Source organism: Girardinichthys multiradiatus, chromosome 8 (assembly GCF_021462225.1).
Source record: "Girardinichthys multiradiatus isolate DD_20200921_A chromosome 8, DD_fGirMul_XY1, whole genome shotgun sequence".
Taxonomy (NCBI): Eukaryota; Metazoa; Chordata; class Actinopteri; order Cyprinodontiformes; family Goodeidae; genus Girardinichthys; species Girardinichthys multiradiatus.
Genome location: NC_061801.1, coordinates 27,636,771 through 27,662,285, shown reverse-complemented (window position 1 = coordinate 27,662,285; position 25,515 = coordinate 27,636,771). Strand labels below are relative to the sequence as shown.

At 39.0% G+C, this 25,515-nt stretch overlaps 1 protein-coding gene across 3 annotated transcripts in view; it reads right to left on the bottom strand.

The window, feature by feature from the left end:
- The window catches only part of sardh (sarcosine dehydrogenase), a 50,125-nt gene that overhangs the window by 3,437 nt on the left and 21,173 nt on the right, over positions 1-25,515 (bottom strand). For all 3 annotated transcript variants that reach the window (XM_047372338.1, XM_047372336.1, XM_047372337.1), the window contains 14 exons: positions 24,259-24,363; positions 21,663-21,792; positions 20,511-20,597; positions 16,046-16,136; positions 15,778-15,919; positions 10,389-10,472; positions 10,187-10,300; positions 9,329-9,467; positions 7,152-7,265; positions 6,566-6,713; positions 3,376-3,469; positions 842-1,004; positions 552-720; positions 33-168 (listed from right to left, as the gene is read on the bottom strand). In XM_047372338.1, coding sequence (XP_047228294.1) covers positions 33-168; positions 552-720; positions 842-1,004; positions 3,376-3,469; positions 6,566-6,713; positions 7,152-7,265; positions 9,329-9,467; positions 10,187-10,300; positions 10,389-10,472; positions 15,778-15,919; positions 16,046-16,136; positions 20,511-20,597; positions 21,663-21,792; positions 24,259-24,363 — 1,716 coding nt within the window. The remainder of the gene's footprint in view (positions 1-32; positions 169-551; positions 721-841; positions 1,005-3,375; positions 3,470-6,565; positions 6,714-7,151; positions 7,266-9,328; positions 9,468-10,186; positions 10,301-10,388; positions 10,473-15,777; positions 15,920-16,045; positions 16,137-20,510; positions 20,598-21,662; positions 21,793-24,258; positions 24,364-25,515) is intronic.

Genomic DNA, 25,515 nt, shown 5'->3' with positions numbered 1-25,515 from the left:
GGGTTGTGTTTGTATCTTCTTAAGTATCTCACCACTCCTCCATCAGGGTTGCGGATGTATCCATAACCAAGAGTTTTGTCAATGAAAAAGCCATAGTCGGCTCGCCGTAGGTGACCCACGGGGACGCCGTTGCGGAATATGGCCTCCAGACCGAACATTGGTACTTTCCTGGTATAAAGAAGAAGGAAAAATGATGGGGTTGCAACATGTTTGCTTTAGATTTTTGGAAACTAAATTTATAAAATGCTTTTGAAGTGTAATGCGAACTACTACAAGGCTGATTATCTGTGGGCAGAGGAATAACTATAAGGAACCTAATTATAAGCTGCAAATACCACAAACTAGGGAGAAGGAATGCATGGATGGATGGATGGATGGATGGATGGATGATAAACAAATATAAATATTTTTTCCATACCTGATACAGAAAATACTAAAATCAAATTTTGTTATTTTCCATAATTTTCCAGTCAGCATAGTAACACTGTAATTTTAAGTAAAGATGAAGAAAAAAAACTTAATTGCAGCTTTCAGACAGAGGATCTACTGACTCATCGATGGTAAAGCAGACGATGCGCCTCCTTAGCCCCTCTTCCTTCTGTTTCTCCAGCCTTTCCCGGCCCTGAAACGGGATGGGTCTCTTCATCTTGCAGGTGAAGGCAAGCCCTGCCTCCAAAGGCGTGTCATCAGGCCTAAGGTCAGCGTGCCAGTGTCTGTAACCTGATGAAATTTAGCAGCAAAATAAAGTAAAATTGGACTTATGAGCAACCTTGTAACAGAACAAATGTTGAGCTAAATCTGTATTTCAGTTGGATTTAAATATGTTAAACGTTTACGTTACCCTTCTCTATGCTAAGAGAGTCAATTGCTCTGTAGCCTGAATTGATGATGCCATGCTTTGTACCAGCAGCCATGACAGCTCGGTAGACAGGAACACAGGAGACTTTGGGAATGTGGAGCTCCCAGCCGAGCTCTCCAACAAATGACAGACGCATCGCTCGCACCTGGATGACAGACCGGGCAGAAAGGAGAATTAGAAAGAGGAGGAGGAATTTGTGTGGAGAATTAAGCTGCTTCATTTGTGCTCATTTGCAAATGTAGTTGGAAAAAAAGTAAAAAGGAAATGGAAATGAATGAGAATAGAGTAAAATGGTAAGGATAAGGTTAAGAAACAGGGAAACAGAAAATGATACTTTTGGTTTTGCCAAAATACAATTGTTGACAAAAGGAGATAAAACACTCCACATAAAAAGAAAAGGAAATGTGGAAGAAAAAATTAGAAAAGGGAAACTTCTCCAACAATTTTCACAGTTGGTGCAATGACAGAAAGTCCATCTGTTCAGTCAGAGATCACTGCAGGCTCCATATGCACATCTCCAAGCTCAGCGTAGGTTAGTACACTGAGGCATGTGACCCCAACACACACCAGATGCATGCATGCCTCATGCAGAATCACACTAATTTGCCAACCTGCTACAAGCAGACAAATAAAATTACAACATGAAATTATAAGAATAAATGTGTATGCTTGTGCACCTGCTGCAGATGACAAGTTAGGAAAACAGAAACAGACAGAGAGAGTCTAATGAGCTGTGAGGGGTTGCAGTGGGGCAGGAAGAGCTCTGCTCACACAAACAGCAATGCAGCCATTAAACTGTCACAGAGACAAGGTCAACTACCAGCTGGAAAACAACACACACGCCTCGCTCAGCACACATACACAAACACTCCTGCAGAGACGTGTGAAGATGCAGATTGCAATCACATGGATATGATATAGTTTATGCAAGAGAAACTAAGACAGACTGAGGTTGAGTAAACATATATGTCGCTGCATGAGTCTCTAATGAGTGCAGCACTCGCTCCTAAGTTTGTTTTTTTTAAATCATAGGACAAAAATCATAGGTACAAATAGTAGGATTTGTCTTTCTTGTAATTAAAAGGAAAATGTATTCACCTTCTTTTAGTCAGTGGACTAACAGTGCGCAGCAACTGGTGGGTAAGGGGGAGCATTGGGGGACTGTGCTGGAGTAACTAATGTCACTCAAAATATATATCACATCCACGTCTATAGCCCTTGCCTTTACCCCGCAGTAAGCTAACCATGAATACATCCCAAAAAAGAAAAATCTCAGAAGAAAACAGAGAGTTCAATTCTGCATGGACAGATTCCTTTGCCTTCACTGCCAACGACAATGGCTTCCTTGTTTGCTTGATATGTGGCGGAAAATTAGCAAACAATAAAAAATGGAATGTTGAAAGAGAGAAAACAAGCACTCAGGATTTTATGAAAAGTACCCAACTGAAGATATGCGAAAGATAACTATTTCGGAACTACTACTGAAAATTGAGCCGACCGAACATACTTTCAAGAAGTGTGTTTTAAAGGAGAACTCTCCAAACTCGACTACAGCTGCTAGTTTTCTGGCAGCCCATGAGACCGTAAGGCATGCGAAGCCGTTCACAGAAGGAGAATACAGTAAGGAATTGAAATCGCCCTATCATAGGGAAGATCATCACGGAGCTTCAGAAACAGAAGTCACATTAAACAGGTATGAACACTTTGGCTATTACTTAAAAAAAACAGATGGTTTAGAAGCGAGCTTGATATTAATATGAATTGCTTGCTGAGAAAGAGAAAGAAAACCAAAGAGGATGAGAGCACTGAAATGGACTTATTTTACGTTTACTTTATTAAAACAAGTGAGCTGCAAATACGTCTTTAAATTCAGGTGAATTACGTTTCATTTTCATTTTATACAAATACGAGAAGGAAATTAAAAGGCCTGCATAGTTCAATGTTTAATTTATATTTAAGCAGGCCTGCAAAGGAACACTGCACTTCTGTGTGTTAACAGGTAAAATAATAATACAAATAAATAAATTAAAAGGTTTTTTAGCTGTGTTATCTTTTGCGGCTCCAAACTATTTTTCTTTGGTGGAGAAGGGAGCTAATTCTCTTTTGGTAATAAACTTTGTTGCCCCCTGGTATAGTACAACACTTAGCCAGTTATGAAAGCTGACATTTTTTTAAACATTGTTATGCCTTGATAACAGTAACTTGCCCATGTGTAGTATACAGCTACTGTATCTGCAAGTATACCTTATCAATTCATTTGTGTAGCACTGCAAATATCAGATCTAATTAACCAGGGTCAGTTCTCACACCCTACAAACTGAGCAAAGAAAAGAAAAACATTAATATATAGACTTACTTGACATGTTAGTAAAAGCATCATAACAAAATATAATTTATTCTCCCTAAACACAGTTAGAAAATATTCTCTATTTAACAAGCCTTTAAATTAATAAAATTGTCCTCAATCATGTATTAGTTGCATCTGTGTCATTGAGTGTGTTTCTTGGTGTTTTCACCTGATGTCCTGCTGCGTTCACAAGTTTATGGGTAGAGAATGGAAAGGCTTCATTGCTCAGGTCTGTGTCCAAAACTTCTTGTAATACTGCTCGGCTGTAAACGTAGAAAAAAATAGTCAGCCAATATGTTAGAGATGCATGATGAAATCAGCTGGAAATAGGAATTAGTGACCACTTGATCAGCCCTGACCAGTAACTGGTCATTCGGAAGCTCAAAAATCCAATCTTTTTCTGGTCATTTAACATCCCAACCACTATCAGGTCGTAGTCATTACTGATGGAAAACAGGTGGCTATTTTCACTATCAGTGAGGTGTTTAAAATGGAAACTAAATGAAGACAACTGAAGTAAGGAACCTGTATTTTTTATGACGTGGAGTATATGTGGTTCATTAAGCCTGTGAAAAAAGAGGAGAGCAATATTTTCAGCAGATAACAGAAAGGCCATAAGGGTACAGCAGTGTTACTCAATCTAATCCTTTAGCTTTTCAACCTCAGTTTTAGAAGATTAAGGTTAGGATCTACAATCTCAAGGGAATATACACAAAAGGTGTCACTGTACGTGAGCTAATCACGCTCACCGCTAGTATGGAAGGCCCATCACAGCCTAAAATGTTAAATCTGTTATAATTTTGACATAACTTCTCCTTCCAGCATAAATAATTAATGACAACTCACCGCTGGAAGGCTAGAAATTATATTTTGATTAAGGATATTTTATCAACATATACTTCTTAAAAAGACATTTGGAATCAACTAAACAACCACCTGGTGCATTTCTATTGAGTGCACTGTTAAAATAATATAGATTTCTTTTTAACTTACAAAACAACATTGAGAACTTTATTCCTGAAAGGCTCTCAAATGTTTGAGGAGCACATTGTAAAGTCTAGATGGAGAAAAGTTGGGAAATATTTCTCTACATCATCATTTCTTCTTTATGCTCTCTATCACTTCTGCGCCTCTTGTGTTTGTGGCTGAAGAGAGAACAACTGCAATCGGATACAATGATAGGTGCAAACTGATACCATCTGCTGGACTAGATGGGTTATTTGTGTTGTAAATCAGGTGTAAAACTAAAGCAAACAGTATGTCTAAAACAGCTGCAAAAAAAGGAGATTGAACTGCCTTGTGAATTTCCTGATGTATGCGTATAACTGAAGAGAAAGAGTTGTTCTTGTTCTACTTTACACCCATTTCTCTTGAAAAGGCAACTTTGGAATTAGGAGAAAATGCTCAAACTCTCCTCCTCCTGCAAACTACACTGCAATCAATATTACATAATGATGAGTCAACAAAAAAAAATTTGAATTTTATTTATATTTGCACTTGTAGCCTGGCATGCTTATGAGTGGGAAGACAGAGAAAACGGCTTTTTAAAGATATTTTTTGCCATGGTGTGGAAGGAAGCCAGGCGTATGGATATTTGTTGAATGGCTCAAGTTATGCTTCTGCTGCTTTGTGCAAGTCCCTTCTTCTAAAAAAACAATTGATGTAATAGAGATTGAAATGTGTGGGCATGGTTAAATATAAAGCTCTATTCTTACGCCGACAATATGGGCTGATGTTTACTTCAAACCCTACTCCAGTTTATTCAACATTTCTTCAAATAAATTAAGAGCCCAGGAGCAAAGGGCTAATTGCAAAGGAGGCTCGTTGTTATTTATGTTTTGATTTGCCATTTAAGTGTGACTTCTCTGCTGTGCATAAACACCTATCTCATAATTTTATCAATTACGAATACTGTTCATAATTACTAAAACAAGTGACTGAGCATTAGTTTCGCACTTTGAAACATGGTGCCAAGCTACGTGAAAGAAAAGCTTCAAGTCAAAAGACTTCCCTCACTGGGGAACTTGAGTGAGACGTCGTCAGGGGAGAAAACACCAACGCATCTCAGTAAACACTGTAATCTTCTCGCCTTACTGGGATCAATTTCCTTCATAAGGAAACAAAAGCAAAACAGAGGAAGAGCAATTTTCTGCAATTCCTCACATGCTAGACATAAATATGGTACTGTGGTGAGAGAAAGAGACAACACAGATGGCAATCTTGTAGACATGAAGTATATAATCCACAAACACAAATGGAGCAACACTTTTACTGTACTAGACTACAGTAACGATTGAAATAAATATTTCTGGCTTGACGAAAGCATATGAGTGAGAAAAACCATTAAAGCAGGGGCAAGTTGACTCAGAATAGGTCGCCCAAGCAGCAAGCGAGGAACAGGGAGAGAAGACAAATAAGGAAATCTCCGATCACTGGTGAGGGAGAAAAAAGGAACTCAGTAGAACAGAGGGTGAGAAAGGCCTCCAGCAAAAGAAATCGACAAATCCCATACAGAGAACAGGGGTGGAGGCACCCTGCAGCTCAGTGAGCGGGAAGAAGAAAGGCAAAGGGCAGCGCTGTGGGGAGAAGCAGAGGTAAGAGAGAAGGAAAGATAGATTGAGGTGAGCAGAGAAGGAGATCAAGAAGTAAAGTTGATCTGTGTTACTGTGTAAGCAAAAAAACTAAGAAATGCTAGAGGAAGGCAGAACAAAGCCACAAAGTTGGAGCACCTTTTATCTGCAGCACTATTTTTTTTAGCTCAGCAAGTTACCAACTGCAGATGATGGCTTCTGATAACCACTGAGACAGGACAAGTTCTACATGTGAAACCTCATATCCAATCTGATCAAATTATCCAGATTGACCACATTCACTCTCTTGGACTTGATGTCTAAATAAAATAAAAAAATAACTGCTGTTGCAGACAAAGTGCCCTCCAACATGATGTGCACCATGGTAAATATGTATAAAAAGTCTTAATTAATATTTTATTATATCTTTACTTTAGTTACATATTCTTACACTGAAATATTTACCAAAATCGAACTCTGCAAATTAATAAACAATGATTATTTTGAAAAAGTAACTGGTGCAAGTTATTGGCATAAATATGCTGACACAGAGGCTCATTTCTCATAGCAACTCTTTAAAACAGGAAAGACAGGAGAACATACATTTCAACTAAAGACAGGACCCAAGATTATTTTCCTTGTCCAGGGACAATAAGGGGGGGTTTAGGGGAGGTAATTGAAAATCTCCAAAGCTGCCTGGTGCAGAACTGTAGCAAAACATGGCATCTTAGGGTCACCAAACCTCAATAAAAGCCCAATCCACCATCTTCCTTTCATTCCCCCTCCTACCTCTTAGGTCCCTGGATGCTGATCATCCCCATGTCTTCAGAGTGGTCCGTCAACTGGCATCGGAAGCCTTGGTCCTGAATAATTGTTTTAATGTGGTTCCAATTGTGTTCTGCGACACCACCTCCAATGGCGAGGTAGTATGCATCACCTGGAGTAAAGGCAGACAGTGGTTTAAAGAAATAAGGAACAGTTACCGAGCAGAAAAATAAAACTTAATACATCACTAAAGAGCATCTCATTATATATTGGGTATGGATAACAGTTAATATGTAAAATATAATAAGGCAGATGTAATGAGATCAAAATGTATGACTTGGCTTATTTCTGTATATTCATGCAAATACATGAAACAGAGCTGGCTTAGGAAATGTACACCTAATTATTCTACACAAGTACCTTTTATTAATGCTGACATTTAAGTAAAAATGTTTACCTATGTTTGTAATAAATAACAATCCAACCCATTTTCTCTCTTCCAGTTTATAAAAAAGAATAACATTTTGACCAAGTTTAATTCCAGACTCAGCATTTTGTTTTGTGCTTTCAGTTAAAGCGGCATTAAAACAAGAATCAGCCTGTTTCTCACCATCGGACTCTGGTGCCAGTGGCAGCTTGGCAGGACCCTGATCCAGTCTGCTCACTGTCAGGTCAGCCTCCGCCCCTCCTCTTTTATTCAACATACAAGAATACACAGTGGAACCTAAAACATGCAAACACACACATATCTCAACACACACATATCTTTCAGTGAAATATTAAAATTAATCCCCATGGGGGACCGTGACAATGGTGGCAGGGGTTTGTCTTGTAACCAGTGGGTTCCCGGTTCGAGCCCCCACTATGTTTGTCTCAGTCACTGTGTCCTTGGGCAAGACACTACATCCACATTGCCTGCTGATGGTGGTCAGAGGGCTCGGTGGCGCCTCTGTATGGCAGCTTCACTTCTGTCAGTGCGCTCCAGGGCAGCTGTGGCTACAATGTGGCTCAACACTGTCAGTATGTGAATGTGTGCATGAATGGGTGGATGACAGAATGCAGTTTGAAACGCTTTGGGGTCTCTGGGGACTTGATAAAGCACTATACAAGTACAAGCATTATTACATTATTATTATTACATTATTATTAACTCTAGAAGCTGCTAAAGAAAACACCTAAAGTGCCTTGCAATAGTATTTACCCCTCTTGATCTTTTCAAATTGTAATCACATTGCAACCACAAACTTTAATGTATTTCAATGGGATTTATTTTGATAGACCGACACAAGGCAGTGCATAACTATTTAGTAAAAGAAATATTAATCTGAAAGAAATTGTAGCCATTTAAATTTAGTGCTTTTTATGTAGGTTAAACAATATCCATTTGTCATGCATTCCACAAATCTGGACTGTATGTAAAAGAGGCAAGAAGAATGTCCTTAATGACAGTAAGCCAGAAGAGGTCATATTTGCAGTTTGCCCCAAGCCATGCTGATGCCAGCAAATATGTAGAAGGGTGCTTTGGTCAGATGCAGTCTGCAGGAGCACGGAAGAAGCTGGTCAGAGTTGAGAGAAGATGGATGGAGAAAAACCCAGGAGAATCCTAGAAGAAAACCTGTTGGGGGATGGAAAAAAACTCTCCTCCATCCAAAGCTAGTTGCATAATAGCTCAAAGTCTACTCCCAGAAATTATACATCAAAATGTGTAATGTGACAAAATGTGAAAAACCTTCAAGGGGTATGAACACTTTTGCAATGTGCGAAAAATATGCAGCCTTGAATTTGTGCAGCTCATCATTTAAATAGTTGTTTTCCCTCAAAAATGACCCCAAATCTGTGGTTTATTTGCTTTCTTAAGTTAATAACTCTGCTAGGTTACATTATACGATCGCATGTGCTCAAATGAATATATGTATGACCAAACATTTTTATTTTTTTATTTTTTTTATTACAGAACAGCAGTTTGCAGAAAATGACTTCAGCAAGTCAGTGACAAGTGGTATAATTTACTGCAAAGACATTTGTCAGGAAGATATGATCAAGAAAACCTCCTAATGAAATAACTCGGTACCTAATTACAAGTGACACAAATTCATGCCATGCATCATCCATTTGCCTAAAGAGTTAATGTTTGCAGTCACGCTTAAATGTGTGATGCCTTCATCGGTTACAGTTTGAGTGATTATCTGTGTGTCAGTGTTGTTAACAAAAACAAATGTGTTTAAGGATTATTTAAGAAGGCTTTGAGCGACATAATTTACTCAGATGTAAGAAGTACTGCATTTACAGGAAGCATCCAGGCTAGTCTTGCATTAACAGCTGCATTTCTACAGTGCTGTCAATGGTGAACAACGGTTTATCTGTACTGTTTAATGCCATATAAAAACTTACACAGAGAATTTAATGAACAATCATTTCCTGCAGCATTTGCATCTTTAATCCATGCCCAAAGCTGGATTTTAGTTACAAAAACCAAGGTGTTTTGTACAGAAATTTAGGGAAAGAACAGCTTTGCAGCATAGTTAATGAATAACCCAGGCGTGCCCGACTCCAATCCTAAAGGAGGGATGTCTTACATGTTTTAACTGTGTCCCAGCACCAACACACGTGAATAAAATAGCCGAATCAATTCCTTAGCATGTCTTCCAACTCTGCAGAGGCCTCTTAATAAATCACTCATTTGACTGAGGGATGTTTTGTATATGTGTGTGTGTGTGTGTGGGTGTGTGTCAGTGCGTGTGTGCATGGGTGGGTGTGCGTGCTTCTTCAAACAGCTAACCGACTAACCTGGCTTCTTGTTGACATCAGCCGAGAAGAGCCAATCAGCTGCTTTCTTTGCATCTGGTCCGGTGAGATAGAACTTTCCAAAGTAGGACATGTTAAACACAGCCACGTCATGTCGACATGAGAGACACTCACTCTTAATCTGAATTTAAAAAAAGCAACCACACATGTTCAATGCGCTCTCCAAAAAAATTAAAACACATTGCCATCTCCTTTTTTCCAAGAAGGTTGGATGAAAGTGTTATCATGAGGGCAGAATGTATCACACGTGGGATGTTAAAAGCAAACTTACAGATTTTAAATCCAGGCTGTCTGTCATTCAAGCTGCTAAATTCGTTTGGAGCTTTAGATCTCTTTATGCACCATTAAACCCAGCAACTATACCTATAACTATTACATGTTTATGACAGAAATTCATCCATTCTTTCATTTTTCTTCTCTGTAGTCTGAAATGTAAACATTGACACTTATCAGACTAACTTGTTTTTTCGAGGGAAAACGGGAAGTTTAACTTTGTTCTGCACACACACACACACATCTGCCCTGAGGGGGGGCTGGGGCTCAGGAGTTCGTCCTGTAACTGGTGGGTTGCCGGTTCAAACCCCTGCTCTATCCCCTGCTCTGTTCGTTGTGTGTGGGAAAGACACTTCACACACCTTGCCTGCTGATGGTGGTCAGAGGCCCGGTGGCGCTGATGTATAACCCTCACTCCTGTCAGTCAGCCCCAGGGCAGCTGTGGTTACATTGTAGCTTACCACTGTCAATCTGTGAATGTGTGAATGAATGGATGGATGACTGATTGTAGCGTAAATCTCTTTGGGGTCTCTGGGGACCGGCCATTTACCATTTACCATATCTTACCACATCGTGATGCGGAGGGAAGTCAAAGGTGTACTCTTTGCTCAGAAGTTCTCTGTATTTGTAGTTCTCATTATTTCTCATGTTGTATGCTCCATAGTAATCATAGCCTTTAACCTTTTAACAAGACATGAAAACAGTGTTAAAGGATGTTAACTACTGCCAGTCAGTTTGTGGTAATGTGTGTCTGTTGCATGAACCTCACAGGAGCAGGCCTGTCTTTGTTGAACCAGCCAGGCCTCTCCCAACCATGTCGCTCTTGAAACACACAACCTTGCTCTGTCAGCACCTGGAATGATCAAACAAACACAGAAACTAATGAAATCAGGTTGCTGCGCATACCCAGGGAGAAAGTAATCGGATGTCCCCAAGTAAAATCCGGCCACGTCGGTGACGTAGGGGTAAAACACGCGACCCATACTCAGAGGGTTCAGTCCTCGGCACAGCAACACTACAGCCACATTAACCCTGTCGCACATATTCATACACTGATACGCTGATTGGTAGGCAAGTTAAAGGCCATGCCCAAGGCACTTTCGACATGTGGCAGGAAGAAGCTGGATTCGAACCCATAAGTTTCAGATGGCTACACAACTATTACGCCTTTGCCAGGATTGCCCTGTATTAAGCTCCATCCATCTTTTCGTCTTCCCCACATGATGCTGCCACTACCATGTTTCACAAAGGGGATGACAGGGTGTTATTAGTTTTCCTGTGCACATAGCATTCTGCATTTAGGCTAAAAAGTTATGTTTTGTTTCTAATTTGACCAAAGCACTTCTACATTTTTCCTGCTCTGACCACACAGCTTCTGGCAAACTTGAAATAGGATTTCTTATCATTTTCTTTTAACAATGGGTTTCTTCTCATTACTCCCACAAAAACTACAGATTTGTGGCCTTTATGACTAATTCTTATCCTGTTGACAATTGTTTTTCCAACAGAGCTGAGGATTTTTGCAGCTTTTAAAGAGTTACTATGGCCCTCTTTAATGCTTATCTGATTATTGTTCTCCTTGCCCGGCCAGTCAGCTAAGGTGGACAGACACGTTTTAGTAGGTGTCATACTCTTCTCATTTTCTGATAATAGATTGAACAAAGCTTTGTGGGATGTTCAAAGCTAAGAATATTGCTTTTTAAACTAACCCTGTTTAAAACGTCTCCACAACTTTCTCCCTAGCATGTCTGCTTGGTCTTTATGCTGGTTGTTCACTAATGTTCTCTAACAAACCTCTGAGGCCTTCACGAAAGAATTGTATTTATACTGAAATGAAATTACATAGGTGGGTTACATATTTACTTTTTGATGACTCCTGCGGGCAACTGGTTGCAAAGAATTTTATTAAGGGGCTTCAGAAAAAAGGGGGCGGAATGCATTTGAATTCCACACTTCTCAGACTTTTATTCTTAAAAATAAATCGAACACCATGTGCCTCTTTGTTTCCATTTTACAGTCTTTAGCATCATTAGACACTGCAACTTTCCCTCCTGCAGCTGTCCTTCTGTCATAAAATACCCTTGTCACTTCACTCCACCCTGCCTGCAATGTCTTCCCTATCTCTGCTGGTCATTGCTTCGGACAGTTTAACCCAGGCATTTAAACTCATCCACCTTCAGTACCTCTACTCCTCACAACTTCATTCTTTCATCCGTCTCCCTCCTATTAACACATGTCTTGATTCTATTGACGTCCACTTGTCTGCACTCCAGAGCACACCTCTCCATCTATCTATCACCATACAGGTCCTTCTCAAAATATTAGCATATTGTGATAAAGTTCATTATTTTCCATAATGTCATGATGAAAATTTAACATTTATATATTTTAGATTCATTGCACACTAACTGAAATATTTCAGATCTTTTATTGTCTTAATACGGATGATTTTGGCATACAGCTCATGAAAACCCAAAATTCCTATCTCACAAAATTAGCATATTTCATCCGACCAATAAAAGAAAAGTGTTTTTAATACAAAAACCGTCAACCTTCAAATAATCATGTACAGTTATGCACTCAATACTTGGTCAGGAATCCTTTGGCAGAAATGACTGCTTCAATGCGGCGTGGCACGGAGGCAATCAGCCTGTGGCACTGCTGAGGTCTTATGGAGACCCAGGATGCTTCGATAGCGGCCTTTAGCTCATCCAGAGTGTTGTGTCTTGAGTCTCTCAACGTTCTCTTCACAATATCCCACAGATTCTCTATGGGGTTCAGGTCAGGAGAGTTGGCAGGCCAATTGAGCACAGTGATACCATGGTCAGTAAACCATTTACCAGTGGTTTTGGCACTGTGAGCAGGTGCCAGGTCGTGCTGAAAAATGAAATCTTCATCTCCATAAAGCTTTTCAGCAGATGGAAGCATGAAGTGCTCCAAAATCTCCTGATAACTAGCTGCATTGACCCTGCCCTTGATAAAACACAGTGGACCAACACCAGCAGCTGACACGGCACCCCAGACCATCACTGACTGTGGGTACTTGACACTGGACTTCTGGCATTTTGGCATTTCCTTCTCCCCAGTCTTCCTCCAGACTCTGGCACCTTGATTTCCAAATGACATGCAGAATTTGCTTTCATCCGAAAAACGTAGCACTCTGGGAACAGCCTATTCGTTCAGAAATTTCTTTCTGTGTCTTACCCTCTTGCTTGAGGGTGTCAATAGTGGCCTTCTGGACAGCAGTCAGGTCGGCAGTCTTACCCATGATTGGGGTTTTGAGTGATGAACCAGGCTGGGAGTTTTAAAGGCCTCAGAAATCTTTTGCTGGTGTTTAGAGTTAACTCGTTGATTCAGATGATTAGGTTCATAGCTCGTTTAGAGACCCTTTTAATGATATGCTAATTTTGTGAGATAGGAATTTTGGGTTTTCATGAGCTGTATGCCAAAATCATCCGTATTAAGACAATAAAAGACCTGAAATATTTCAGTTAGTGTGCAATGAATCTAAAATATATGAATGTTAAATTTTCATCATGACATTATGGAAAATAATGAACTTTATCACAATATGCTAATATTTTGAGAAGGACCTGTATATCACAATATCATCTGCAAAGGAATCCCAATGGATGAAGGTCTTTGCAGATGATATTGTGATCTATGGTGATAGATCACAATATCATCTGCAAAGACCTTCATCCATGGGGACTCCCTTGTCAATCTGTCCATCAGCATTGATCCCTGATGTATATCCACAGACACCTTAAATCTCTCTCCTGCATAAAAGTATGATTACTGATCAGGACTAATTTTACTAACTCTGAGCTGCTGTAATAATATGTCATTTCTGGAGTCTATTGAACTAACTGCATTAACAAGCAAATTAAACTTTATCAAACAGAGGGACAATTATTAAAGCTGAACAATTCATCCACACTTATTATTGCAGATTGCAGGTGATTGTTGACATTTGGTGCATTCAAAAGAAATAATTTAGTAAGTTAATAAAGTTTCTTGATTAACGGAGAAACTGATGAAAAACATGTTGCATCAGGTTTGTTTAGATCAAATAGCTGCAAAAACACAGGAAAAACACTTCCTAATATTTGAACACTGTTCAGATGAGATATTTTGAGGCTCTCCATCCTCCTTGTTAAAACTGACAGTCGCCCACAGTTGGTAGGTATGTTGTGCTATGCTCACCCCCGAGCACGCATCAAGCTGTCTGTCTTTTGCCAGAACATCCCACACTCAGCTATATTTACCATCTGTGCTACCGAAGTGGAGAAAGCGTGAGAGCAGCAGTGTCAGAGATGATTTGCTTCTGGTCTGAAATAACCACATATAGTCTCCTAAAAGTAGAAAGTCTCATTATTTGCACAGAGACAGCTTGCCCACCTGGTCAAACCTTAAAGCATACCTTCTAGCTGTAGTGCATTACAACGCTGTGCAGTTTTAGATTAGAAAAATGGATACAAGTGCTCCTCTTAAGTCAAGTTAAGCCGTCTTTAAAAGTCTAAGTTGTCATGCATATAGTATGAAGGTTAAAATTTCAAACATTTTTCGCGTAATTACAGTTTTAATTGTTTATGTAACCAAAAGACTACATTAAATCAATTCTCTATGACCCCTTTATACATCTCATTTTCTCTGTTCATTCTGCACAACTTTGTGTATGCATGTAAAGTGTTACAGAAGCTAAATAAAACAAGCTTTGATTAAGCTCGGTACACAAGCAACAACTTTTCTAATGGAATTCATGTAACCGTAAGTTGTTCTAGAAAATTCATGCATGCAAGTACAAAGGTATTATTGCAACAATGGAAGTTATATATGGTCTTGTACAGAAAATGTGTCTCTAAGTGCATCATTAATGTGTGAAACATGGTTGTGAAGTCCATTAGTAGTTTGTGCTGAGCCAAGTAGAGAAACGAAGCTGAAAGACATCCACGGCTAAGCGACCAAAGCTGAGTGGATCGCTTATAGTCATGCATTATCAAATGCAGCCGCTGCAGAGCTAAGTTGCACCACTTACTGCCATCCCTTTCAATCAGCCATGAGATTGAGAGGAGGCAAAGAGAAGACTGAACAAATATGAGAGACAATCACACTGAAAAAGACAGTGTTAGTGCTTGGGCAAAATCTACAGACAAAAAAGAGAAAGAGAGTTATCAGATCTATGAAAATAGTGGAAGAGATCAAAGATGACTGACAACGCCCAGATGTCTTGAATCGGGTGAATTGGTTGCAAACTGTAACATGACATTTCAGATAAAAAGTTTCACTAAACCAGTGGGGTGATAGGCTGAGCTAACCTTTCATCACTGTAAGTCACAAGCAAACTGGCAGTGAAGAAAACTGCCTGTAAAACTATTTGTCTCCACCACCAACGCTTAGTTTGCAGTTTAGCCAGATGTCTACTTCTTAGTTTGTCTTTACATTTCCAATCACCCTGTAGTCTCTGTAGACCAGTGTGTTGATGTTAGTGGCTCAACTCTTCAGTAGTTCACCATATATTTCCTGAACAGAAAATATTATATATGTATGAAGCCTTCTTTCTCATCCAATGCATTTCTGTCCAATGGGGTATCACAGGGTCCATTTCGGGGTCAGTCCTTTTTTCACTATATATGCTGCCCTTCTGAAACATCATCAGAAATCACAGTATTCTTTTAATTTATTCTTATGCGTATGATATATACCTCCCTTAAAATCTCATGACCTCAAAATAGTCATTTATGGCTTCAAAATGTGCAATAGTCATTTTAGATCACAGCATCTCTTTATGCCCAGCTCTTTCTTAGTCTCAATTATCATGCTTGCCACTTCTAATTGCTTCTCCAAAACTGCTTGCTGGTACTAAAAAATTAGAGCATTACAGTAATAGCCTTTTTGCATTGGTTCCCTGTCCAATCCAGAAATTACTTTAAATTCTGTTGATTGTATTTAAGGTCCTTCATGCATTCTTAAATTGGTACATTTCAACCTATCCCAAGATCTTTCTAATAAAATCAACAGACAAAATGTATCTTTATGTCCGCAGATCCCAGCATAAGTTCAAGACAAGCAAAGAAGCCTCAGAGCAGAAGGATTACTCATAAAAGTTACTTGTCAGCCAGTTAGTCCTGATGAAACACAATGAATAACTGTTCTACCTCGTGGAAAGGGTCCTTCCTCATGTTACGGCTGGCCAGTGGCTCATCGAAGGGAAACACAACAGAGTAGTTTTTTGCATATGACTCATGGCTCCTCTCTCGGATCCAGCGAGCGTTGTCTGTCAACGAACTGTGAAAACGCCTGAGAGAGGAGGGACTTAAAAAGTCACAATCACACAAACTTCAACATAAGATGTTTGTAACTGTGCCTCCTTGTGCTTTTTGCTAAAATGCCAGTGGGGACCCTTTTTAATATATGCACATATACCTGATGTCGTATCCATACATGTCCTTTTCTGGGCGCCCATGTATGATCCACTTTGCAAGCTCTCTGCCACAACCACCTCCCAGCATCATACCTGACAGAAAAAAGATTAGAAACACATGTTAACAAGGAACACAGCAGACAGGTCAGGAGAAAGTTGTGGAGAAGTTTATAAAAAGGTTTGAGTTATAAAACAATATCCCAAGTTTTGAACATCTCGTGGACCAATATTCAATCCACCATCTGAAGAGGGAAAGAGTTTTGCACAAATGCACACCTACCAAGATTTGGTCATCCACCTGAACTTATAGTTTGGGCAAAGAGAGCATTACTCATAGAAACAGTCTAAAGGTCCATGGTAACGCTGCAGGAGCTGCAGAGATCAACAATTCAAGTGAGAGATTGAGTTGACAGGGTAAGTGTTAGTTGAGCAGGCTGAGGTGGAGGTTCAACTTTAAGCAGTGTAGTGAGGACCGCAAACATTTAGAAGTGCTTTGGTCATGTGAGAAACAAAACTTATCTTTTTGGCCTACATGCAGAACGCTGTGTGTGTAGAAAAACTAACAACGCTGCACATCACCTCGAGCACATGATCCCCCATGTGAAACATGGTGGTGGCAGCATCATGCAAGGGAGACAGGAAGATGGATGGAGCTAAATACAGGGCAATCCTGGAAGAAAACCTGATAGAAGTTGCAAAAGACCTGAGATTAGGATGAAGGTTTGCCCTCCAACAAGACAACGACCCTAAACATACAGCCAGAACTGCAATGGAAATGGTTTAGGTCATAGCAAATTCATGTGGTAAAATGGCCCAGTCAAAGTCTAGACCTAAATCAGATTAAAAACCAATGTCAACATTTACATTTGTAATTTCACAAACATTCTCCTGTCAGTTTGACTGAACTTGAGCTAATTTGCAATGATAACTGGGCAAAAGGTTTAGCCTTTAAATGTTCAAAGCTGGTGGAGGCATACCCAAAAAGACTTGAGGTTGCAACCACAGCAACAAGTGGTTCTACAAAGTACTGACTCAGACAGGCTGATTTAAATGCACGGCACATTTTTGATTTGACATTTTGTAAACCATGTGTGCTTCTTTTTGTTCGTTTGCTACTTTATGCTATTCTATTCTATGAAAACAGGACTATATGTAAAGGTGTGTGTGGATGAAGGTAATGGATGCTTTTGCAATGCATAAAATTTGCACACAAGGCCCAAAAGAATATTCTTCCAACAAACCTGCTACATTATCACCTTAGACTTTAGGAGGTAGCAAATAGTTTATTTTCTATTTTTAATCTTTGGTATACTTGATATTTTAAAACGGAACATTTTCAGATTTAAGAAACATTTCTCCCAAATGCAGCTTCTGTTGCTCATGGACTTGAAGGCAAACAAGAGAAAACCTTAACAAGCAGCAGGAGCTCTGTTCCCTTTTCCACCTGCCCTACAGTTCAACTCATCAAAAAGACAGAGAGAAAGTCTCATTAATTTGGATAAGAAAGAAAGCAATTTATTTCCTTTGCCACAGCTACCGTGTGACATACGAATGAGCCACAGAGGATTACATTAACCTTTAAACCAATGTTTGACCCCTGCTCAAAGCAGCCCCTGAGCAATTTGACCTCATCATCTATCCAACAGATGCAGTGTTGTGTTTGCTTCCAACATTTCAGCAAACAGACGATGGCAGACCAAAGCTGTAATCCATCAGGTCCCAGAACTGCTGGGTTAATGAGCTGGGTCCCTTTAGCAACCCCCTACTTGTGCTGTGTTGCCTGTAATTTGCATTCATTGTGAGTAATGCACAATGTGCTGCATGCACCGCATTAACATGCAGCCGCAACAGCCACAGAGTCCTTGCATCTATCCATCTATTTCCTGCATGCCCTCTTCCACTATTACTCATCACTTCACTCATCTGTAGCCAGGAGCTGTCAACTCTGAGGCTGGGAGGGAATCTGAACAGCTGGCAGGCAAACTGGATGGAGGGATGGGTGGATGAATGGATTGAGAGATACAAGGGATGATGGTGAGAGGAGGGTGATGGAGTTCAACCCAGACAAAGTGGTGACAACCAGTGAGGCGAGGTGTCACGGATAAACGTCACTTGAGATAACAATACTGACGTGTGAGTGACTGCTTGTAAGGACTCATGCTTGTGCTTCCACTCATCTTGTCAAACCAAAACTCGCTTTGTTCTTCTCTTCCTTTCTTATGTATTCGTTTTGCTCTATTACTTATTGTGCTGTGCACATTTCTTTCTTTCTTTGCAAGAATTTGTAATATCAGATTTTCAGGGACTCTTTTTACAATCTGGTAATTTTTATGTTGTGTCGGTAAAAAAAACTTGCTAAATTCCCTAAGAGGCTGACACATCTGCCACTTAAAGCCATTATATGTCCTCGTTACGCCCTTTTGGATGCAATTTTAGTTGATAAAGTTTTAATGCAACTTGAAAAGGTGTTTCAAATATAAACTGACCCAAGTACAACGACAATGAACAGAGTAACTGACAACTAAAGAAGAGTCTAATTCAAAAAATATTTTGAAATACTAAAATTTTCAAAGCTTAAACATATACCACTAAATGTACCTAGTGGATAGCGTTTTCTTCTTTCTATAAATGACCTCAGCTTTTGTTCTTTTCTTTTGTTTCCTTTAAAAAAAGTACTTAAGGTGCTCCCTTTAAATAAATTGATTTATTTTACTAATATGGGCTACAGATAATGACGATTAGAATATGACATAACCAAAAAAATTTAAATATTACAAAAATATTTGTTAGTCATGTTTTTACCAACAAAATCATGGGGAGGACCGCTGATATTGATGGCCTCAATTAGGAAGGTATGACACAAAAAAGTTATTGCTAAAGAAGCTGGCTGTTCACAGAGAATATTAATATAAAACTGAGTGGAAGGAAAAATTGTGGTTGAAATAGGTGTGCAAGTAACAAAGATAAGAACCATAGCTGTAGGAGGGTTGTGTTAAATCAAAAGAGTGGAGCTTAACATTCAACAGCTTTGTGACATATAGTGCATAATCCTACTGTAAGTAGCCATCAGTAGATGAGTTCACTATGGTCATAAAATATATAGAAATTACCTTTTCTGTTTGTGAAATCTTTCTATAATACATCACTCAGAGTTCTGACTCCATTTTCATACATTTTCACTTGCACTTTCCTCACAGGTATTTGACAGGATTTAAATATGGGTCACTGTGATACACATGGAAGAAGGCTGAATTACCATCTTTGTGTTGAGTTAGCCATATGATTTGGATCATTATCCTGTTGAATGACCCAATGAGGACCCATTTTCAGTTTACTGGTAGAGTCCAGCACATTTTTATTCAATATTTCCTGATGTTTTAAAGACTTCATGAAGCCATACACTTCAACAATGTTTCCAGGGCCTTTGGAAGAGAAAGCCCACAGCATCACAGGTCCTCAGCCATACACAACAGCCTGTATGAGGTGTTTTAATATATCCTATATTCTTCTTCCACATCAGAGTGATTATAAGCTTCTTATGCTACTGCAAAAAAGGATTTTTTAATGCTTTTCACACATTTTTACCAGGGGTACCAAAAAATGTGGCCCGCACTATATTTTTACACGAGACAGGAAACCGATTACAGCTACAGAAATACGTACATATTTGAAAGAGGGGAAAACATCTCCATCTAAACCTCGACTCCAAACCATTTCTAGATTTAATACAAAACCCAGACAATTACACCTGACCATAAGAGACAATACACCCAAGCTATAAAATGATTCTCTCTCTCCCCCAAATGAGAATACTAACCTGACAAAGCATTAGCTAGGTGCAAGGTTAGGGCTAATGGACAGAACCAGATATTAATGTGCCAAAAGGTCAAGGCATTATGTAATATGTGACAACACTTTACTGTGTGCCCACTCAGAACTCCACTTCACCTCCCAGCATTTTGTCTGAACATCTTGTGTGGTTCACCCTGCAGCCCTCTGCAGAGAAAAGCTTTCCGCCATTTGTATATTAAAGCTCTTGGTGAATTCTTCAGCCTTTACGCCTCCTTTCACTGTCACGCACTTCTTAGATACCGTTATTTATCTGGGTCTAATGTCAGAGACTCAGTGCAGTAATGGAGTGACTTGTGCTGTTTACACATGAACTTAATTGTTTATGTGGTCTATGAAGCCCTCTCTGAAATGTATTTGTGCCTTAGCGACGTACACAGAGACAGAAGGCTAGGTCAAGAGAGCTAAAAGTACCCTTTAATCATTTTACCTTGTTTTTACCTGCCTAATGTACCCATTTACTCTCTTAAAAGTTTCTTTAGCCGTTCATGCATCATTTCAGAATTCTCAAGATAAAGCTCCACATCATCAAGTATTTTAACAGTTAGGTGCATACATACACAGCTTTAAGGTAATGTTCTATGTGTTTTTTTTTCTTTAAACTGATCCAGGACATACCAGCACTGTTGAACCCACAGCCAAGGAAGAAACCTCGAACTTCTGGTGCTTCCCCCATCAGCGGCTTATGGTCAGCAGTAAAAGATTCTAATAAAAACAGAACATTGACATTAAGTACAGCCTTCTTACACGGTTTGCATTTTAAAATTCTGTACTTTTCCACATTGTAGTTTCCAGAGTTTTCCATTGTATTCACTATGAATGGATGGATAGATGGACGGACGGACGGACGGATGGATGGATGGACGGACGGACAACAACTGTGAAGCCATCTACAAGAAGGGACAGAGCAGACTGTATTTCTTGAGGAAGCTTAGGTCCTTTGGTGTTTCCAGCAAGATGCTGCATATCTTCTTTAAGTCTGTTGTGGAAAGTATGATCTCTTCTGCCATCATCTGCTGGGGAAGCAGCATCAGAGCCAGGGACTTACAAAAGCTCAACAAACTGATAAAGAAGCCTGGCTCTGTTCTGGGGACTCCTCTGGAGATCACTGTGCAAAGAAGGATTCTTCATAAAATGAAGAACATTATGGAGAACCCTGAGCATCCTCTTCATCAGACTGTCCTACAACAACAGTGTCTTCAGTCAGAGGCTTCAGATGTGCTGTAAGACGGAGCGCTACAGGAGATCCTTCCTGCCCACAGCCATCAGCATCTACAACGGCTATTGGAAGAAACCTTCATAATATGAGCTATAACAACATTTAATTTCCCTTTGGGATTAATAAAGTATTTTTGAATTGAATTTGAATTGAATGTTACAACAATTACACAATGGGTCAGGAAATAACGTTTTATAGTCTTTTAGATGTAGCCCTGATTCAACACATCTGAATCAAACACACGGTTCAGTACCAGGCCTCTGCAGAGCATGGTGGCAGGCTGAAATAATTATACTGCCATTTGAATGAGGCATGTTGGTGCAAGGACATCTACTGCAGGGCAATGGCCCTTGAGGACTAGAGCTGGACACAGCTGCAATAAATAAATTCTGCTTTTGGATGTCTTAATTTTATTGTCATGTTGCTATTCTACAACAGAAGCCGTACTCTCCTTTTATTGGCCAAGTTATCAGACCTCTCCACTTAGAAGCTAATAAAGAACAAACCAGTACACGTCCAAGTACAATATCCATCTGTGTGTGAGTTTGTACCTGGTCCACAGACAGTGGACTTGATGCCAATCTGCTCCAGAACAGGAACTCTATTTATAGCTCCCTCGATATGTTGCATAAATACGTCCCAGTCCAGGTCAAACAGGCTGAAGGCGAACTTATCAGAAACCTGGGAAAAATAGAAGCGTTAGGAATAAATCCAAACTCAATAGCAGCAAGCAAGTCAAAGAAAAATGGAAACAAATAATTGTGTGGCCAATGCTGCATTTGTGTTCACATTTTATTTTTTGTAACAAACATTTGATTTAGCAATCAAAGAAACATAAAAGCTCTCCATTGGTACATGTCCAAAACAATACTTTTAATTTTTTCTACTGCCTGTGACACAACCCAAACTGCACAAAGAAAATGTTTTCCCCTCAAGAAGAATAACAATTTAATGCATCAGTCCAGACAATAATTTGCCCCCACCTAAGCATGGGCCTGTAGCTTGTGGTTTTAAAACGTCTGAAGTTTCACGTTGTACCATTCCTGTAATTCAAAGATCTTTCAATGAGATGCCAACAATAAACCACATGGCTGTCAAAGAAGAAACCCAACTGATTAAGCAGCCATCATTACAATGTTATAGTCCTACAGTCCTGTCTTACTCTATAAAGAGCAGCTAAGTTATGTTTTCGCACCTTTCCAACTCACTCAGTTAACTGAACAAGGGCTAAACCTTTAGTGCTTATTGTTCATGCAGAGAAGCAGTAATCGCCTTGTATCCAACACACATCAGGTCAACTTAGATAATCTAAAAGGGATCCAGGCCAGCTGCTTTTCTCTGTGCAGCAGTTTTATCAGATATACTTGAACTCTGCTGAAACCTCTGGGGAGCAGCACAGCTTTCAAACTTCCTCCCGACCTATCGGTCCTCCTCATCATCACACTCTACATCAATTCTCCCTGTATTCCCCCTAATTCTCCTTTCTGTATCACATTCTTTTTTCGCTCCATCCACCTGACAACATCAAAGGGACACTAAGATACAGAACAAGAACAAAAGAAGCTGCCATCGCACAAAGAAATCCTCTCAAACATAATACCACAGAGGAGTATGCAGACTGTCAGGCTGCAAAAATGGAAGAAACTGATGAGGTCAGGCAAAAACCAAGAAGATATCATCGAGGCCCTGGAAAAGAGACAGCTTTCTAATGTCTTTCATGTAATTGTGAATGGTAAAGCTACAGGATTAAGTTGCTTTGAAAAAAACAGAGATTTGTAGGGACTGAGTGGCTAAATCTGACATAAATACAAAAGACACACAACACCCCTCCTAACACGGCTTTGTTTCCTCTGGTGTTAAAGAACATATTCATTACAGCAAAAACACTTGTTAGTTCAGAGGTATATAAATAGCTAAACCCCCAATCCTCTCCACACCCCCTCATGTATGTTTGTTTATAGAGTTACCATTTAAATAAACGTTTCTTGAAATTTGAATTTTTGGAAGAAATACTTTGGAATAAATTATCCAATAAAAGTGATTTTAGAAGCAAAAAGGCAAAGAGAGCAAGGTTTGCTGGATGAGACAAATTACTAAAATCAAATGAGTTTAATGATCTTTGGAAAATATTTTGTGCTCATCAATCTGCCTGGGAAATATTTTAAGACATGTAAAAGATATTCTAGTGGAGGAAAACTAAGTAGGTTTTAATAGCTGCTGTCATTGGGGTGGCTTTTATTACTGGGAAAGAAAGAGAAACTTTAAAAGCCTATGTTTGTCATTTTGGTATCAGAAATAGAAACCAGTTAGCATCGGTTCAGTGTTAAAAGACTCCCTATAGACACCAAAGCCATTAGTTTGTGTTACTAAAGTTAACTTATTTGGTTAAAAAAAGATACAGCTGAAATCAAATTAAAACTTGCTTCAGTTTTCCCTGAGGCACAACATTTAAAAGCAAACATTTAACAACAGGGTTTCTACACATATTTCATGTAGAATTTTAAAATTCCTTTTCCAGACTTCCAGAGTTCCCAGTTTTTCTGCCCATTTCAAATAATATAGTAGAAATACCATAATTCACTATTAGCTTATAGCAGTACCGCAAAAATATATCTCTGTACGCAATATGCAAGTCTCAAGGGCTGCAATAAATGTTAGTTAGCAATGTAAGAACCATGTATTCAGACATTCTATGGCTACAATATCCTGGATGACAGTTGTTGTTTAATGCAACATAAATAGTTAGAAGGTAAAGAGGTAGTAAGGTGGTAAAGTCATTAAGAAACTACAACTTATTGCTTCACTGTGAAAACAGCAGACATCAGCCAAAAGCATGTTCTTTGACAGAACCTTGTGGAAATGGAAATAAAGATTTTCTTTTTCTAATAAATGGAGAGTCCACTCATATCTGTGTCTGCTGTGACCCCAAAGTAGAGTAGTAGAGATTAACACTTTTGAAATGTTTATTTATCGCAAGTGATAACTTTATCACAACATTCACCATATTGCATGTTTTGCTAATATCATGCAGCTCTATTTTATGGAAGATATTTCCACTTTGGTCAAGCTTCACAAATTTTAAGGCTTTGCATACAGAACATCAGATCTACATAGAATGTGACAACAACAGACAATGTTCAGGATTACCTCCTCCCAGAAGATGGGATTTTGTTCATAACCACCCACAGACAGAGCGTCACCTTGGAGACGCAGGTACACCGACGCATCATGGTCCCTGACATTTGGCATGTTCTGCGAGAAGTGAGGAGAAAAGTCAAAGGATTCATTAAATAGAACGGGAATCAGTCAGAAAAACACTCAGCTGCCAGCTAAGGTCATCTGATGTAAACTGTTTTCACTTTTTATTTCTACACAACTGTTTGGCCTTTAAAATATTGCAATTTTTCTTATCTTTAAAACACATTCCAGTAGTGAATGCTGAAAATGTCTTTAAATTTAAAAAAGTAGACTGAAAGAACTAAAGCCATACTACTCAATATACAATAGACATTAAACAAGGAAGGAGAACAATCTTTCTATAATTTTCATCTTTTAGCAAGTGACATGTTTGTTTACCTTCTTTAAAATTTTAGTGATTCACCCACTAAGAACAAACCTGGTCAAAAGAGCACTTGTAAGTGGGGTTAACATTTTCCTTAAAACTCACAGTTTAAAATGTTTATTTTATTACATGTGGGACCCGAAGTGAGAGAAGTTAATTCAAGCAACATTAAACAGCGTCTTATAAGAGTGAATGGTTTCTGTAAACTCAAAAACGTTTAAGAAAACCCTTGAGGAAACTTTGTCCCAATCAGGGCATTGTTTTTTTTAAATGATAGTTTTGGAGTTGCTGACAAACTTTAACTACCAATACCTGGTGCTGTTTTAGTGTCTGTGATGTTATGTTAGTTGCACCCCAGCAAGCTTTGCAACATCATTTTGCCCACCCAAGACTGTCTTCAAAAGTGTATTGTAGGTTGAACACATTATTTTGTGGATCTAACAAATCTTTACAATAGCATTCACAGTAAGAGAGAGACTGTGTTGGCTGATGCAGCTTCCTTTCTTTCTGTGTCATGCGTTCTGCTTTCCACACTGTGCTTTAAAAGAGGACATATCATGCTTTTAAATCATTCCTAATTTATATATATATATATATATATATATATATATATATATATATATATATATATATATATATATATGTTTTTTTTTTTTTTGTACTTTGATCAGAATCAGAATCAGCTTTATTGCCAAGTTCGTACATGAAAACAAGGAATTTGACTCCGGTACACTTTGCTCTCTGGGTGTTGATAACAGAGATACAATAATCTAGGGGCGCAGTAACAAGACAGAAATGACAAAAACAATGTAAAACTGTTCATGTAATAATACTAATCAAAA